The 19,158-nt window shown below is 42.8% G+C and overlaps 1 protein-coding gene across 2 annotated transcripts in view; it reads right to left on the bottom strand.

The window, feature by feature from the left end:
- The window catches only part of ST8SIA2 (ST8 alpha-N-acetyl-neuraminide alpha-2,8-sialyltransferase 2), a 359,568-nt gene that overhangs the window by 143,860 nt on the left and 196,550 nt on the right, over positions 1-19,158 (bottom strand). For both annotated transcript variants that reach the window (XM_085644491.1, XM_085644492.1), the window contains exon 4: positions 4,110-4,367. In XM_085644491.1, coding sequence (XP_085500617.1) covers positions 4,110-4,367 — 258 coding nt within the window. The remainder of the gene's footprint in view (positions 1-4,109; positions 4,368-19,158) is intronic.

Here is a 19,158-nt window from a genome sequence, read left to right as displayed (position 1 = left end):
ATGGAGGAGTTGATACGTTCTTGGATTACTTGGAGAATGGTGCCTGGAGCTAGTTTCAGAACATGTGGGGGGCTGGATCTCTAGGAGATCCTGATTTGATGCTGGCCATGATGGATTCTAGAGAGTTAAGATCCAGTAAAGGGATGTGATCTAGTGTTGCTTGAGTCCCTGAGGGATACACATCCTAAGACGAGTCAGCGTGATCCGTTGTGCAAGGAAATGAGAGATATATATCATGAATTTTCTTGTAGAAAAATTCTACCTGGTCATTGCAACGGGTTAGAGTGCCGTCTGGGGTGGCTTGTGGTGCGGGCGGTCATGTAATTCATGTAAGAGATATTGTAGATTTGGATCCCAATTTATTGTTATTTATGGAAAACAAGGAACCTTTAATGGTATTCTGCTTACGTTTGTACTCTCATCTCGAGGCAGATTTCAAATGACATGCTACAATAAAATTTCGAGTGGTGAAGAATGGTAGATTCCAGTATGCTGGACGTTTTTGTGCACTGAAATGTACATTTGACAGGCTGGTGTGTCATTATTCTACCATTTAAGGCTCTATAACCTAAGTCATGAAGCAGATCATAGGCAAAGTTCCTCAACATTTTACATGGAGTCTGAGTAACAAAATGATTATTTAGAACAGGAGATTGTATACCAAAGAACATCTCCAGCAGATCTTCTGCTGCAGTGTAACTGTTAACTGGAAACAGATATTGGTTGAAGTCACCTGTTAGTATGATCAAGTGCTTGGCATAGATTGAGAATATGAGCTAATTGATCCAGTGTAAATAAATAGTGAGATTTATATTTAGAAAAGCCAGGGGAAAGTATATATTTCCAATTACTATGTTAGGTTTTATAGGGATCTTCCAGCAGAACTGCCAATATGTAGGTTTAATTTAGTTGAATACTAGCTGATTTCATGGATAAGGAACTACCTATTAGATAAACCAGGCCACCAATCCAGCGAACTACAGTGTTTTTCGTTGCTAGACTTTCATATGTAGTCAAATGAGATAGACTGAAGGCAGAGGTTTTCCAAGATTCCTCGTCGCAAATCATTTGATAAGGTAGAAGAAACTCAGGTAGACTGCCCCGTGATGTCCAGAAGTGTTGTTCCAAGCCAGCAATGTGCCATAAGAAAATTGTAAATGCTTGCTATTCAGATACTGTGAAAATGCTGAAGGGGTTAGGAATCCTGAAGGGTGTTGAGGTTAGCTTGTGATTTGTGAATATTTAAAGGGAAAGTGAGAAGAGTCTGACCTGGTAGAGAAACTTGATGGGGTGAGATAGAAACAATTACATAATCATGCTTGAATTCTTAGCCTTCAATATTACACATTCTATTTAAAATTGGTAAAACTGATCCATTATTTACATAGTTGGGTTTAAGAATATAAGAATATGTTGGTTTTGGAACTTGGCTGACTATAATACTCCAATGTGTCAAATCAGATCTCCTGGCCCAGATTTTCTGAGACAATTATCCTTAAGTTCTACTGTGTTTGTGTAACATCGCTTTTATAGCTCTGATTATAAATAAATTGAAGAGTTATTAAATTTGTCAAAGTTGTAGACTGAAGTTCATGAAAGTGACTAAGTAGCTTAAGGATATTCTGAAGATTTAAAACATCATGGTTACTTTTGGATTTGAAATATGGGGCATTAACTCAATGTCTGTTGGTACATAGCTACATTAGTTATCTGTCTATAGTGATTTATTTAAAATACCAGTTTTATCCAAATCGATTAGACTGGTATATCCAGAATTAACTTTCAATAGAGTATTACTGCCAGTCACCGACTGAGATGGATAAACCCCTTGTGGGGCATTTTGAGATGCTCAATTGTTGCTGACTTTTCTCAGGGTGATAATGAGCTTAATACTTGATGAAACATCTTCTAATGACCCAAAGTATGGCAGGGTGGTTGATATTTGGCCTCTCAAATTTCTGATCTGCATCATGATTCCATTTGCTCTTTGGTTGTGGTTTGTACATTCCATTGCTTATACAATAGAGTCATGGTTGGTGAGAGACCTTTGCTTGTTGATCATATGCTCGGGAGCTACATCCTCACCAGGTCCCATGGATCTTCAAACAAGCCTCAGCAAACTATTACCTGATGATGGTCATTGAAGGGCAGAGTGCACACCTTTTGTGTGGTGTGATTTTGCCTATTGAGTCAACTGCTAACCTCTTACTGTTCAGAAAGCAGCTGAAATGTGGCTGTTCTCTAGATAATTCCATTTCTCTGGATTTATTTAAATATTTCCTGTTCGTTTTTGGCTTTTGTTATGTTATCTGTTTGATTTCTTTCAGTGCCATGAAACCATCCGATAATAGCTTGCCTAATAAGTATGAAATAATTGAAGTCAAGTAGGGTTGAGCTCTTTACATCATTGTATCTCCTGCTTTCCCCAGTGCTGGAATCTTAGCACTTAAATAACCCCGCCAAGGAACATAAGCAAGTACTTAATCCAGAGATGGCAAATTACTAATGACCTATGAAGCAACTTATGTTTGTTCAAAAAGTAATTGGGATTTATTTTTGACTGGCTACTTTTTTCTAGGCCTACTATGAAACAGTTAACTTTTCTACTTACTTAAGAGAAAAGAAAATGGAGGTAGCCACTATAGATCTTTTCTGCCTGATTTAAAGTTTGGAGGACGAGTTTCCCTGTCACAAGCATAACAGATATTCAGTCTGCCTTATTACAAGTGCCACAAGATATCATGCACTTATAATATGGTGGACAGGATATTGTCACGTTAGTGATGGAGTAACTCATCCACCCAACTCAAATTCAATCCCTAAGGCTTTTTTATATTACAGATCTTCAGGTAAATACAGATACCCCATATTCATAGTCCACCTTCACAGATTACAATGCACTGTATGTATATACATGGTATATCTTAGTGGACCTAGCCACACGCCACTTAGGGTCAGATGAACAACCTTTCCATTTTGCGGGTCACAAATTGTGATTTTTTGCTTCTTGCAATTTGCGATTTGCAAAACGGAATGTACTCATGTGTCTCAGACACATTTAGGGATTCCCAATGGGGCCGCAAATGACCTACCTCATCAATATTTATGAAGCAGGTCGCAATTTGTGACCCATTGGGAATGGGCTACAATCGCAGGGATGGTGGCCAGCTGGGGCCAGCAGACCACAAGGTCTGTGTGTGCTTTTTAAATAAAGCAATGTTTTTTTTTCAAATGCAGCCCGTCACCTTAAAGGAAAATGGGATGTGTTCAAAAGAAAAGAAAAAAAGTTTTTAAGGTCGGGCAGTGGTCCACGGAAAAAAAATATTTTAGCTGACGAACCCATCACGCTGTGTGTAAAGTAGATGTAAGCCATAAATCTGCCCTGATTTTAAAATGACAACTTCTGATAAATATCTTCTCCTGGTGCAGACGTGTGAATTAATTACCTTCCAGACCGTGCAGCCTCCTTCATCAACCTATCAGAGGGGAAGTGTGTGGTATTTCTGTGGTGGGGGCAGGGACTCTGCTGCTCATTCAATTGTTAATACCCAGCATGGAATATCTGGTTATCGTAACAACCAACACACATACATTTGAATGAGTTATCAAATTAGACTAAGTTTAGAAAGGTGACTTTAAGCAACAAAAAAAGAAACAATCCTCAACAGTACTCCAATGCCATAGGGAGCTGGCCTAGTGCTCACAAGATTCACCAGAATTGGAATGTTAAAATGTTAAATATGACACAGGGTCAATGCTGTAAGGTGGTATTTTATTGCAATGTAATCCCTCTGCAATCTTATTCTTTCAACTTTACACGGCATTGTGTACAGTTTTTGATAGGGGAATACTTGATGCCAAAAGACGACTCCATGAAGTCATGGCCATGGTAGATGAAAGCATTGTGGGTCGCACATTATTGTGCAGTGCTACAAAAACTGAATTAGCTTGTGTTTTAAACAAATCCATAGATAAAAAAAATTGAGCACACATAACATGTAGGATTTTTGCTGCTATTGTGGCATTTAATTCATCTGGGCGGGCATGATGCAATAACGATTGAAACATCATTTGAAAATGTCTGTTTGAGAAATTATCGATGGCATTACCTGATAATGAAATCATGGGCGTCAATCTCACTGCCGCAGCCACTGTTAAGTAGGATCCCTGAGTTTCCTACAATTGCACATGTCTTAAAATGCTTGTTCTTCAATGGGGAAATCTTTGGTAGCAAATCGTATAGGTTCTTTGATATGTTCATGGTGCTGTCCCGATCAAAAATGTAGTGTATGATGTCACCGGGCTTCAGCCTTCCCTTCAACATGGAAATATCCCGTTCCGCATCTAAGAACTTCAATATCTGTTTTCTGAAAAGATTTTACAAAAATAGTATTAAGGCTATGACATGCTCAAAGTATAACACAAGTCAAATCATATAAAAGACAACAAAAGCCATTGTGAATGTTTATGAAACTAAATTATGTTGCAATTAGTTAAACGTTTATATGTGATAAAGCACCCCAAAAGCTAACAAGCATTTGCAAACCCAGTCAGTTTCGCCTGCAGCATACACATGCAAAGCTTTTGGCTTTGCAAACGGTTGTTTGCTTTGGCACCGTGCTTACAAATATACATGTTTACGCACCAGAGGGCAACTAGGATTTTTTTGTTATACTTTATTATTAATTTGCCGTTCCAAGATTATGTGATGCAGGGTTGGTCCCCTCTATTTATGTCTTGGTGGGGCCGCCTGAACACTATTGAAAGGATGCTACATCCAATCATCAACGTTTATCTTTTAATGCTATCAAAATCCTGGTAAAGTATTTTACAGCAATTGATAGACACTCTTCTAAATTTTTATGGAACGGTAAATCTTCTCTCATTTCTCTACATCGTCTCAAATCACCAAAATTAGTTGGTGAGGTTAATTTTACCGATTGCTCTTGTTATCATAAAGCTTTCGGTATCAAACAATGCAAAATTGCTTTCTTGGCGTTTCAGACTACCCATCTAAACTATGGTTTCAACTGGAGTTAGCACTTATTTCTTCATTTTCTTATACCCACATTATTCAGGTGTCACATCTTTCTAAATAGTGGGCACCTGCAGTTATATCTCATTCTTGTATTTTCTTCAAGCCTTATTTGGTTGCTCCTCTTTAGCTGACAAATTTCTCCTAATGTCCTATTTGGTATAATAAAAGCCTACTCATTAAAGGTAAACCAGTATTTTGGCAGACTTGGTAAAGAAAGGTATATTTACTGTTTCTCAATTGGTTCAACACAATAATTCTATCACTCCATTTTCAACTCTCTCCTCTTCCTTTAATCTCCATTCAAAGTCTTTCCAACAATACGCGAGCTACGTGTAGCTTTGCAAACTGCGTAGTGCACTGTGCAAGATGCTGTTCGCACTGATTGTACAGTGCTGGATGCTTGTCCGCACTGTGCAATCAGTGCAAACTGCATCTTGCACAGTGCAAGCGGTCATTTTCTGCCGCTCAAGTAGATTTCTACTCGAGCCGCAGCTTTCTCAACGCGGACTGGTAGTTTCTCATCGCGAGCGGTCGCAAGCATACGCGACCACTCGCAGTGAAAAACCTGACCTCCCCGCGTTGAGAAACTTGCCGGGAGGTTTATTTTCCACGCTCGCGATCGGCAACTTGATGTTGCTGATCGCGAACGAGGAAAAAGTCTCGCCGGGATTTCATTTTGCTTGCTCGGAGTCACCAACTTGACGTTGAGGACCGTGAGCGAGCAAAAAATGACTGCTGCACTATGCTACGCTACGCGTGTTTGCACTGTGCAACGTGCAATTCGCGTAGTGGGAAGTAGCGCAAACTTCACAAACTACATGAGGGTAGCGTAGTGCTTTGCCCAGGCTTACACAGAATACACAGTGGTCACCAGGGGGGACCAAACCATATACTAAAATAGTGGTATACAAACCAATACTCGAGTCAAGATAATAGTGAGAGGACGTAGAAGTGCGGGGGACCCAAGGAACCACCCAAGGTGAATATCTAGGAGCCCCAAGGAGTTCATGTGCAGTGTGAGAACATGACCGCATTCTGCGTATGAATCAATTTGTAAGTCGCGGTTGCAATGTTAAAGAAGAAGGACTCTTCCCAGTGGAGCCTGAAGAAACCCTGTGGAAAACAGAAGGTTGGAAAGCCACCCCACCCAGGGATACCTTAGGAACCAGGTAACCTGCCCCAGGAGAGCTGGGTGCATTGATGTGAATTAGCACCGGAAACCACTGTCGAACCCAATGGAGGACTGCAGGAAGATGCAGCTGCTGGAGAAGGTGAAAGTGTCCGGTGGAACTCAAAGGTGGATTCAAGCCAAAGAGTACCTGAAAGCAGAGGGGACAGAGTCTTTGCCACTTGGAAATGACCAGGAGACACGGAAGACGAATGCCCACCAATGTCAGGTGCTGTAAGAGAGTTGGCAGTGCACTTGGAACTGCACCTGTGAGGACCAGGTGATGCTTTGGAAGACCAAGAGCCATTCACGACCTGTCCCACATCAGATGTCGAGAGCTAAGGGGTAGGTGTCCAGTGGGAGCACCAACAAGCCTTGGCAATTACAAACAACGTGGAAGTAGAAGAATGTGTAATGTCGGGATCAGCAAGGTCCAGGAGACCCACCACAAGCAGGGGAGTCAGGGCAGGCCCCAAGAAATCAGGGGAGCCCAAAAGAATTCAAAAGTGACCCTCGAGAGGACCCACAGGCCGAGGGCAGTGTAGTCGCAGAGGACCTTGAGCAGCTCACCAAAGATGCAGGCCCACGGTGAAAGTGATGAGGTGAGGATGACGATCTTGCTCACTGGAGATGCTTGAGGTTGTAGCTAATGTGAGTCCGAAGCTCTTGGTGGAAGGAAGCAAACAATTTTTTGCAACTGCAAGTTGATGCGGTGCACAGGGGTTCGGTTCCTGCGGTTCCGACGAGAGATACTGGCCTCAAACTTGGTGAGAGTACAGGGCAGGCCTCGAAGGATGTGAAGAACTACCACCTGCTGAGCCTTTCAGAGCCCGTAGGAGCCAAGGATCAGCAGATGTCTGCTTAGTTGCGTTGCCAGCAGATATAGGGAAGTGACTCCTTCACTTCAAGGGAGATTCCTTCAGGTTTCTTGGATGCCCAAAGGCCCTGGATGGGTACCTGCATGCTGCACAGGCAGGGACGTTGCAGCAGACTAGCAGGGAGAAGAGATCAGGAGCACCAGGAGTCTTCCCGATTGCAGCCTTGATGCCCAGAGCGAAGTCCAGAGTTCTCAGATGGTTGAAGTTGAAGTGGTTTCTGAATTGTATCGTGTCCCACTATGAATCTAGAGACCCACCCACAGGTAAGCCCTTAAGCACCCTAAAGAAAGGGTTGTAACGATACAAGGGCCCCCTCCCTAAGGACCGACTGAACAAAGGGGGAGGATACTCCCCTGTCCTTTGTCCAGTTTCATGCCAGAGCGTGAGCCAATGGCTCCCTGAACTGGTTTGAGCTGGACTATGCATGGAGGGCACCGAATGTGCCCTGCACGCAGACTATGGAATGCTGGCAATCGCTCCCACCCTGCCCCAATATACTAAACCCTCTCTGGGAGGTGGTCACACCTCCCTGTGACAGAATGCCTATTGTTCTGCCTTTTCCTGCTTGAGCTTTCCTCAGCAGTAGGAGGGCAGAATCATGTCTCTGGTCAGCAGCAGCCAAGTTGTGCTGTCCGGGTCCAGAAGACCAGTACCAGGAGCACTGAAGGCCTAACGGAGGGCCTTTACAGTGCTTGGAATCATACCTCCCACACTGTTTATGGGGTTGGGGTATGATTCCAACATGTTTGATACCAAACACAACAGGGTTCGTTACAGCCAGATTCAAGCTGGTCATCGCGTAATGACACGGTGCCCCTCTTTATGTTATATGGCTGTCTCACTTACAACACGGGAGAATGGACTCTGAAGGCTGTAGGGGTGCCCTTCTCATGCAGGGGCACCCTCACACTTAGAAACAAGCACCCCACCTTCAAGATTACAAAGGCCTGCTGTAGGGATGACATATGGGTTTTAAGTGCAGTAACCTTACATATAGGGAAACCCATATATTTTGTAAGTGGTGCTAGCACCAGCTTACACAGTCTGCTATGGCAGGCCTGTAGAGATAGTTTGGATGGTCTCTCATAGGCAGCATAATACATGCTTCAGCCTATGGGCGGCATAATACATGCTTCAGCCTATGGGGGACCTCTGGGGTACCCATGCCCTGGGCACCTTGGTAGCATATACTTGGGACTGATAAGGGTACCCCAGTATCTAATCTGGGATGTACCTAAGTACTTACCATTACCATTTAGGGGAGAAAGCAGAGAGGCTGGGGTCCTTATTAGCAGGATCCCAGTCAGACTGCTGATAAACAGCACTATATCAAGCAAAAAGTGGGGTTAACCATAGAAGCAGATCCTACTTTCCTACAACTACTAATTGAAATCTGTAGATATTACATTACAACAGTGGTGGAATTTAGTTTGTCATAATCACCGTTTAGATCACTATAAAATACACTCTTCATCTTTGTTGGCAAAACGTGATGAACTTTGGGAACCTTTGACTAGATAATCACCTATGCAAGTTCCTACACCAATTTAATTACATATTGCTTTTCTTTTCAGCTTTCGGATTGTTACTTGTTCATGATTTATCTTTATATAACTAATACTGTTCTTGCTTAGTATATAATGTATTATTTACATGACTTTATGGTACTATCTCTACAAATTTTATAGCATTAATACTTCATTTATCGCTTCTTTCTCTTTCTTTTCCTTTTTCCATCTCTCTCTATTTTTGTTAATTTTCCCCACTTTCCTATAATATTCTATATGTAATCCCGTCATCAATATAATGTAGGTATTGGGTTCTCGGATGGTGGTTTGAGTTTTCATTTCTGGTTTTTGAAATGTATTTCAAGATTCTTTCTAAAGAAGAAGAAGAACCCGCCTGGCGCAACTAGTGTTCGAAGAAGAGGAAAATCTAAGAATTCTCCTCCCTCCAAAATCAGAGTGACCCCATCCCTTAAAACATACTATAAGGTCATGGCCTCCAGCACAGCTGTACCTACTACCACACTTATAGATTCCATAAAGGATGGAATTGCAGTGAAGAATCTTGAGGAGCGTAAGGGTCTGACAATGCAGCAATGTCTAGTTCCTAATGAGCTAGTTTCTCCAGCAGTTATTGATTCCCCTCAGGAGCAGGTGGCGAGGATACATCCTGAGATAAGATTATCAAACTCCTTCGCTGTCCTCGCCGGAGAGGGACTTAGAGAATCAGCTCCAGAGAAGGACGGACCCAGCGTCAGGGAGGGTATCGACTCTGACTCTGTCTCCATCACCGCAACCTCCATCTGTGCAGCTACCAGCGCCACTGTTCCGGTTACTATTTCAGCTTTAGATAAGCCGGATACGTCGAATGCTTGTATTGCCTATGCTAATATATCTTAAGGCCATCAGTCGACTCCCTCCTCTTCCTCTTTTTCGTTTTCCTCTCTAGCGGATATTCTCCTAACAATGAAGGATGACATCAATTCCAGATTTACCATATCTGAGAGTAATCAAGCGGTGTTGGCTAATAGGTTTTCCATTTCAGAAGCCAATCAGGCAGCGATACAGGCCTCATGCGAGGCACTCTCAGTGAGGGTAGATGCAGTCTCATTGAGAACTGATGCTATGGAAAATGAATTACCTAAGATGATGAACTCAATTTCCATGGTGGAAAGTGATATAGCGAGATTGTCCAAAGAGAACACGCAGTTGAGGGAGGACACTGAACGGCTTGAAAATCATTCAAGACGGAATAATCTAAGACTGTTGAATGTACCGGAAGCACAAGAGGGCTCAGACCTAAAAGGTTTTGTGATCAGGCTCCTGAGGGATACGGTGTTGCAAGGCGCAGATGAAATTGACTTGAATATAGAGATACAAAGGGTTCATCGGGACCCCTTCCGGAGAAACCCTGCGCATCAAAAGCCGAGGAAAATCCTGATCAATTTTTTATCATTTACTGTTAAGTAAAGTATCTTGACACAAGCACTGAAAGAGAAATCGATAATATCTAAAACCATCAACTCGTTCTCTTTCCAAATTAGATCAGATGTTTCCCATATTACGGCAGTTAGGCAATGGGAACTGGGGAAGAGGTTGGAGGTGCTTAATGCTCTAGGGGCAACTGCAAAATTCAAGTTCCCTGCACAGCTCCGGGTAATGTCGAATAACCACATGTATCAGCTCAAGTCACTAGAAGAGGCAGACGCCTTGATAGTTAAGATAAAGGGAGACCAGAGAGATAAACGGTAGTAGTAAGGTTAAAAAAAATAATAATAATAATAAAAAGTTTTTTTTATTTTGTTTTTTGTTTTTTTCACGGGATTTTTAATAAGCCCGGCATACACCAGGAGGGGGAGCAAAAAGGGCTGTGCTTATTGGTAAGGAGGGTTTCTCATGGGTTAGGTATTTTCTGGGCACGGGGTTTTAAAGGTGGGTGGATCATTGGGGCACTGGGGTGGGGAGCATATGGGCAAAAATATAAAAAAATCCTTATCTCACCGATGTTTGTTAGAAGTGCTGTCTTAGTTGAGAATTTCTTAGTGTCTGTTAGAGGTTTTAGTGGTATAAGAGGACGGTTGAGATGGTGGGGGACACAGGGTTAGAGAGAGGAGCGACTGTGTTTCTATCTTGGAACGTAAATGGTATGCGTTGCCCCAGGAGACAGAGACTGATTTTTAAGTATTTGGAATTATCACGAGTTCAGGTTTTCCTATTACAGGAGACTCATCTGTCCCTGGAGGAAAGTAATTCTATATTTTCCAAGATTAGTTGGATAAAGTGCTTTTGCGCTTCCCATCAGTCGTCTCACATAAGAGGAGTTGCGATTCTAATAAAACAAGGTACATTATGTACAATGGGGAGAATTCAATCCGATTCCTCGGGCAGGTGGATTGTTGCCAAAGTATTTCTTAATAATGTAGAGACAATTTGTGTCTCTTTCTACGGTCCTAATGTGGACAATCCCTCTTATTTATTTAAACTTCAATCAATCCTGATGCTGGAAGAACCTCCTTTAGTTCTAGGAGGGGACTTTAATGTGCTGTTAAACCCTAAAATAGATAGATCTAATTTAAGCAATTATGTAGGGGCCCCTAAGGTTCGTCGGGCACTTCTGAATTTAATCCACGACCTCCAACTAGTCGATTCGTGGAGTGTTAGGGAGGGTTTACGTAGGGGGTACACGTTTCAGAATAAGAAACTCAGTCACTCCTCGAGGATAGACTATCTATTTGTAGATAGTCTGTCGCAAAGGGACATCGAGCAGATCACGATTTTACCTAGCCACATATCAGATCACGCCCCTCTAGTTTTAAAACTCTCTAGCGGTAAAGATCGAGGGCAGACAAGGTGGACACTAAAGAGGGCAATGCTCAACAACCCCGATGTAATATTAGCTATTAAGACCTTTTCCATCGACTTTTTCCCCAGCAACATTGGTAGTGCCTCGCTTGATTTTGTGTGGGATGCGTATAAGGCCAGTCTGAGAGGGACCCTCCACGGATTAATTTCAGGAATTAATAGAGAGGAGACCAAAGCCTTAAAAGATCTAGAAGGGAGAATCGGCCAGCTAGAATCTGCCTGGTTATCCGTCTCTTACGATCCTGAGCAAGCCCGACTGATTTCATCAGACCTTGATAATGCGAGACAGAATTATAGGGTGAAGTTGGATAATAAATGTAGAGCACAGTGGGAAGCATCTCGCATGGAAAATTTTGAATATGGGGAGAAAGCTGGGGCGTTGCTGGCCTGGAAGGCTAGACTTGATAGATCTAAAAATTATATTAAAGAACTTGTAGTAAACATCGAAGAAGAGATTTCAAATAGAGTTGAGGATATGCAAACCTGCCTCCTATCTCTGTTTTCTGAGTTATATAGGGAGGGGTCTGCCCCAACTCTTGAAGCATTAAGAGCTTGGCTAGGGGATAAACAGCTCCCAGCGTTATCTTCAGAGGATAAATTATGGTTAGATGCTCCCATTTCCGAAGAAGAAATTCAGGAACAAATTAGGAGATTGAAGAACAAAAAAGCAGCTGGTTCCGCTGCAATACCAAGTGAGATTTATAAACTCTTAGCGGACGAACTAGCACCGACTTTAAAGATAATCTTTAACTCTATTTTTTCGATAGGAGGCAGGGTCCCTGCATCATGGAAGGAAGCCATTCTGGTTCTGATTTTGAAGCCAGGTTAAGACCCCACTAAGGCAGATTCATATCGACCGATCTCCCTGCTGAATGCCGATTATAAGATCTTTGTCGGCATTCTAGCGGGGAGATTGGCAAAACTGGCTCCGAAGTTGATCCATCAGGACCAGAAGGGTTTTATGGCCGGAAGACACTTAGAAGATCTGACCCATATACTGCTAGGAAATATAGATCTAGCGGTACAAAGACAAGTTCCCATGGCTTTGGTCGCGCTGGACGCGGCCAAGGCCTTTGATAGAGTTTGTTGGATCTACTTGTGGGCTGTCCTTGAGGCGATGGGATTTGGCCCGATCTTTATTGAGACCCTTCAGAGATGTTATCAGGGGGCCTCGGCCCGGATACTCCTGAATGGTGTGCTCACCTCTGTTTTTTACATCCAACGAGGGACTAGGCAGGGCTATCCGCTATCCCCAATGTTGTTTAATATTTGTATTGAACCTTTGGCCCAAGCGATTAGGCTAAATAATCTAATAGTTCCTTTTCAATCTGGCCCCTACAGCTCGAAATTAGCTCTTTATGCGTACGACCTAGTAGTTTATACTGGTAATCCGGAAATCACGATCCGGGTTTTAGAAAATCTAGTCGCCTCATTTGGTGCTGTGTCCGGATATGAAGTAAATAGCTCCAAAACGGAGGTTATGTGCTGGAACATAGACAACTGGAGTGGGAAGGTCTCTACTGAGTTCAGATACTTGGGAATTACAGTGGTCGCGGATATCGATTGCATTCCGCAAATCAATTTAGATAGAGTCCTCAAAGAATTAATCCGTCTGTTAAACAAATGGGGCAATCTTCCATTGACGATTTTTGGCAAGGTTAACCTTGTAAAGATGGTCATTCTTCCCAAACTCTCTTTTCTATTCTCCACCATCCTGTTGTCATTTTCATTGGAGGGTAATAATAAAATACAGAGTAAGATTGGGAGTTTTATATGGGGCGATAAGGGAGTAAGGCTATCTTGGAAAAAGCTTAGGCGCAGACTCCTTAAGGGTGGATTGGCTCTCCCAGACTTAAGCCTCTACGCAGCAGCCTTTCATTTTAGGAGCATACGAATGTTGTTGGGGAAGTTGGATGAGTCAAGCTGGGGCAAACTTTTAGCTGACATGGTGAGAACCGAGGGAGGGGATGTAGGAGAGGCTTTTCTTTACAAATTTGGTTCCCCTAGATTTTTCAAGCGGGTTAGACTAAAGATATTGAGGGCTGCTCTAGAGTTATGGTATAAGGTCAGATCCAGTTGGGGGAGTGGTAATTTCTCTGACCTGGCCCCCATTTGGGATTCCCCTGGCACACCTCTCTGGCTTAAGGATGCCCTAGCCATCCCAATAAAATGTGCTGGTATTTCTGTTTGGTCAGATCTGTTGAATAGTGAAGGTGTTTTACCCTGGGATTACCTAAGAACCAAGATTGGTCCAGGTATGTCTAGATTTAAATACCTTCAGATTACTTCTTGGTTTGGGGTGGAAAAGGAGAAGGATGAGATAAAAGGAAATGGGGAAATCGAGAGATTGTGTCAGCAAGGGCCCTTAAAGAAGGAGATTTCGGTCTGGTACAATCTTCTTCTAGCAGCAGATGACATCAAAATACCCAAGGCGATTGAAGTATGGAATTCCTCCAACTTGGGCCCCCAAGTCGAAGCCCTCTTCGAGCCTTCTTTAAAAACCCTTTACAAATTTATAAAGCCAGCCTGCTTAAAGAAAAATAATTTTTTTGTTATAAATAGACTCTACTACACTCCCTATAAGATTGCTAAGTTTGCCCCCCTCCCTCCTCCTAAATGTCCAAGGTGTCATACTCCGTTAGCCAATGATGAGCATATTTTTTTCCAATGTGTCAATCTGGAGGCATTCTGGAATGAAGTGTGGTTATCCCTTCGGGATATTTTTAAATCCAAGGTGGAAGTAAATCTCTCACTGGTGTTTTTTGGAGCCGACGGACACTTCACTAGCTCTGCCATCGAGCAGGATAAAGGGTTACTAATGTACTTGATATTATTGGCACGGAGAGAGATTTGCAAGAGATGGAAGGATCCACTCCCCCCGAAAAGAGAGCATTGGCTGAATGCGGCATTTATTATGGCTAGGTTGGAGTATGAGCGCTCTGTGGACAAGGCTTTAAGTATCTGGCATCCGTTAATGTGTTGGGGTCGCTCGTTGAGCTTGTTACCATAAGTCCTATGATTACACCGTATCCCTGAGAAACATCAGAAGGGATGGGTCTGGTGATCCCAAGCAAGCGCGGTAAGCCACTGGGCCTTTCCCTTTCCATCCTTACTTGTTGGCTATCAAATCTGCTGCCGCTTGATCAGGTGAGATGAGGACAAAAAAAAAAAAACGGGGAAAAAAAAAAAAGATTCTTTCTATATATTTTGGTATGTCGGAATATATCTGTAATCTCGTTTTCTTCAATAAAAATACTAAATTTAAAAACAAATACTAGGTGACAGCAGAGCAATGTACACATTTTTCAATAATTTCAGTTCAGAGTAAACACATTTATGAATCCTCAAGAGACATACTGACTACTCAAAGCTTCCCAGACTAGCTTCACCAGGTTAGAGACAAAGAGTGAAGAGAGGGAAAGGAATGAAAAGTAAGCAATGAATGGATTGGAAAATGGGAAGCCACAAAGGTTAAGTGGGCTGGTGCCCAAATTCTGTAAAAATTGTCCTTGACGTTCTGGTGCTCAGGATGTGCACCCCATTGTCAGGGGTGTAACACAAGCCCTCTGCAGACCAGGCGGCATCCTCCATCACCAAAGGCCATGAGTATCGGTGTTGAAGTGACCGGCGCGCTCGATGGAACTTTTGGACTATGCCCCCCTAGGCGGAAACTAACCTTTCTGTATGTGCTGCGGTGCCCGAGCAACCTTTGGCCGATGACCGGTGGAGCTGTCCCACGCAGCTATAGAGGAGTTTGCCTCTGGTACACCCCTCAGTCGTCACCTACCCAGCCGGATGTCGGACACTGTTTTCCTCGTCTCCCCATTGTGCCTCCTACACCCTCCCCCTCCTCTTCCCTCCATTATTATTCTCCTTCTACCTCCCCTATTCCTTCACTCTCTCCCTTAATATTCTCTCCCCTTGCCTATTTTTTCTCCATGTTTTTTTTGCTATGCTTTTGTACTTCTGTAATTCCTGTAACTACGCTCCAGTAACTGATGTAACTTTGTAACCATGTTCTGGAACAATATTTCTTCCTTGTGTAAAGCGCTCTGATACCACCGGGTCTAGCCAGCGCTATATAAAACTCAATAAATAAATAAATACATATCAGTGAGTTATGGGATTCTCAGGGGCCCCACACTATATTCTGCAGGGGTGCCCCATCATGTTGGATACCCACTGCCCATTGTGATGGAAAAGGTGGTGATAGCATGCATTTAAAACTATCCTGCTGAGATGTGATGCATTTAAACTTAAACCAATACTTAATGTGGACTGGAAAGCTTTGGAAGTTTTTTGCTAAGTGACTTTGGGGCATATTTACAAGGGCTTTATCTCCGCTTTTTTGGCTTTAAAAGCCAAAAAAGCGGTGATAAAAATATCGCCCTATTTACAAGAGGGTGCTAACATGCATAATCGCATGTTAGCACCCTTTTTCCCAACGCCTCCCTTTGCATCTCTAATGAGATGCAAAGTGGGCGTCACTGGGCGTTCCCCGGATGCACCAACTTGCAAATATCGCTGATGTTCACATCGCGATATTTACAAGGCAGCCCATAGGATTTTAGCACACGTTAGATTTTGGCAAAAACGGCCGTTTTCGCCAAAACCTAACGTCTAGTAAAATCCAGACTTACCTATGCTGTACATAGGGGGTGGATTATGCTGATACGACCACAGGGTCGTATCAGCAAGGCTATCGCCGTTTTGCAGGAAACATCGCTGGAAAACCAGCGATGTTCCCTGCAAAACGGAGATAACCTCGCTATCTCTGGAATTTTTATCGCCCTGGAGAAACTCGTTGTTAATAACGCGCTACCAGGGCGATACATTCCAGAGATAGCCTGCGATAAAAAAGTTATCACTAAGCACGGCCAGCGATAATTATCGCTGGCCTTTGCTAATATGCCCCTTAATAAGTACATCTCGAGCGCAACTCACAAGATCAGAAGGCTTTGTCCCTTGGCAATGCTTTTTGGATTTTACTTATGAGCTTCTTACTGCAATTGATCTTCCAGAAACAGAGCGACTCCCCGCGGCCCTAATTATCCTTGATGCTTTAAAAGCAAGTGAAAGGCTCAGGTGAAATCGAACCTGAAAAACACTTGAGTATATGGACTTTGGAAGCAAGTTGATTGGAGACACAAAAACGCTATGTTAAATTGATGTAGCTACCATTACGCAACTGTTGATAAATCTGAAGTGTTCTGTAGTCTATGTAGTACTAGGCCGTAATGTCCAATGGTAGGCATGTGATTCACAAAAAAGACATGGTAAGTGCAATGGTTTATAAATAGCTTTTTTTAATTAAAAAAGATTGTACTTACTGTACTGCTGTACAGTTATTATTAATACTGTAAGAAATTAGGTTATTGGATGAGGGGGGTGGAAGCCTCACTCAGGCAGCAACCACAATTGTTTCTTGTTAGGATGACTCACAAAAGTCACTAAATTAATCTGTGCTTAACCCCCTGCTAGCTTGGCACAAAGCAGTTAGGCCTAATTTAGAGGCAATGTGTAAAGTATTTATGCAGCACACAAACAGCAATACAGTGAAAGCACAACAGATGAAAAACCCCAAATCGATTTAGAAAAATAGAGTAAATTATAATAAATGATACAAGAACAACAAAAATCCAACCAGTAGAGTTGGGGATATGCACATTTAAAGATTATGTGAAAATAACACCTAAAAGCACGAAGTGCCACTTGCCGTCATCTGGTCGCGCTAGACTGGGCAAAGTCACAAGTTCAGGCAGACAGTGATGGAACGTGGGTTAAATACATGGACCAAGTTAGTCCCCCTGAAAAGTTATCTTCTGAGTCTAGCACAAAGAGTTCTGTACATGGTGGAGGAGGCTGCGAGGAGCAGGTAAAGTGTCGTAGGTGGTCAGCGCTGTAGCGCAAAGAGCAGGCCGAGCGTCACGGGCTGTTGTCATTGTAGCACTAAGAGCTGGTCAACCATCATGGATGATCTTTGCTGTAGCTTCACTGCAACCTACCGTTGATGTGGAGCGAAATGCAGTTCTCATGTTGCAGGTTGACTCTTGCAGTCGCTGTAGGGAGAACCGCAGGTATTTCCGGAAATTTATCTTGACGGTCATCACAGGTGGTAGACTCTTGGTGCAAATGGGCCCGTTCATTGTCTTGAGGAGCCCAAACATAAAAATTTTCACCTTTTCTTGAGGAGGAGTATCTTTTGATGCCAGACAAAGGTGCAAGACCTGAAAAGGTTCCTCTTGGGGATCAGGAACACACTCCAAAAGAGGCCAGCAGGCCATCCGGGATGATCCAGGTCCAGTTGCTGGTCCAGGCAGGTCCATTTGGAGCAGGTCAGATGGACAGGGAGGTCTCTGGAAGCTTGTTATGTCCCTGTAACTCATACAGGAATCCAGCCAACTGACCCTCGGAGTCACCGTTTAGCCTGGGGTGAAGGCAAGCAGGTCTAGTCTTCCTTCTCGGATAGCAAGGCAGCCTTTCAAGCAACAGGGCAGTCTTCTGGAAGCAGGGCAGTCCTTCTTCTGTAACTTCCACAGTCCAGGAGTATTCTGAAGAGTGGCTCACAGAGTCCAATATATATACCTGGTGAGAACCTTTGTGTGGGGGTCCTATCCCCATTTCTGGTTCTGTAACGTTTTTTCCCTTCCCCTGTGAGGGCTCCAATCTCTCTGGGGGTCACAAAGGACAGGCAGGTTTGGTGTCAAATCCCTTTGTGTGTGCAGGAGGCAAAGCCCTTTTTAAGTGTAAATGGGGCTGGGTACAGCCCCTCCCAGTCATCCTCCCAAGATGGCCCATCCTGTCCACACCTACGCCCCCTTTCTGTCACCATCTGGAAGCAATACACAAACCCCAGCAGCAGAGACATAGACAGTCATATGACCCAGGACACTGGCAGAAGGCACAAATGGTTGGGACAAGAAATTGGCAACATTCTAAAGTTTCACAGAAGAATGGGCAATCCATTAAACCCTTGTTGGCTTGGGTAATGAAATTCAATAGGTAGAGGTGCCACCAAAGGATTCATTCAAAGGATGTGATTTTAAGTAACTTTATCTTGAATGGAGTGACATCTAATAACACTATATGAAATAAACATGCCTCCAATTTTTTGGGAACATTCAACGTGATCGTTTGACAAACGTCGTCGCGAACTAAGCAAGACATTCATTTTCTCCATGTGAGGTCAATTGATATGTAACTATTGTCTATCTCTACTATTGAAGAGACATTTTGATAAACTGAGCCCACTCTGGACCTCTTGACGAAGGGGGACAAGAAATCTCATAAAATATACCTTTGACCTGACGATGGTGACAATTAACTTGATGCAACGGTGACCGAAATGTTGACGCCTAACTGATTCTTCCTTTTAGTTATTGTTAATTCATTTACTTTGAGTTCCAAATCCTATGTAAAGGGAAGACTCATTGTTTAACTTCATGGAGATGGGTAGTTATACATTGATAACTAGGATATTCTTATATTAGATTTATTCATCTTCCATTGTTAATGTTTGTAAGAGTTTTCTGTTTTAGTTTCTGTTCCCCCTATATTTTCAAGTCTTTTTAAACAAATATAAATGTAATTACTTTTAAATACATCTGGTTGTTGTAATTGATTTACAGACTGATTTGGTCTCATTTGATTTGAGTTATTCCATATGATGTCATTAGCTGTCACTCAATTCAAGATAAAGTTACTTAA

Source organism: Triturus cristatus, chromosome 3_1 (genome assembly GCF_964204655.1).
Source record: "Triturus cristatus chromosome 3_1, aTriCri1.1, whole genome shotgun sequence".
Taxonomy (NCBI): Eukaryota; Metazoa; Chordata; class Amphibia; order Caudata; family Salamandridae; genus Triturus; species Triturus cristatus.
This window is presented reverse-complemented; position numbering and strand designations above follow the sequence as displayed.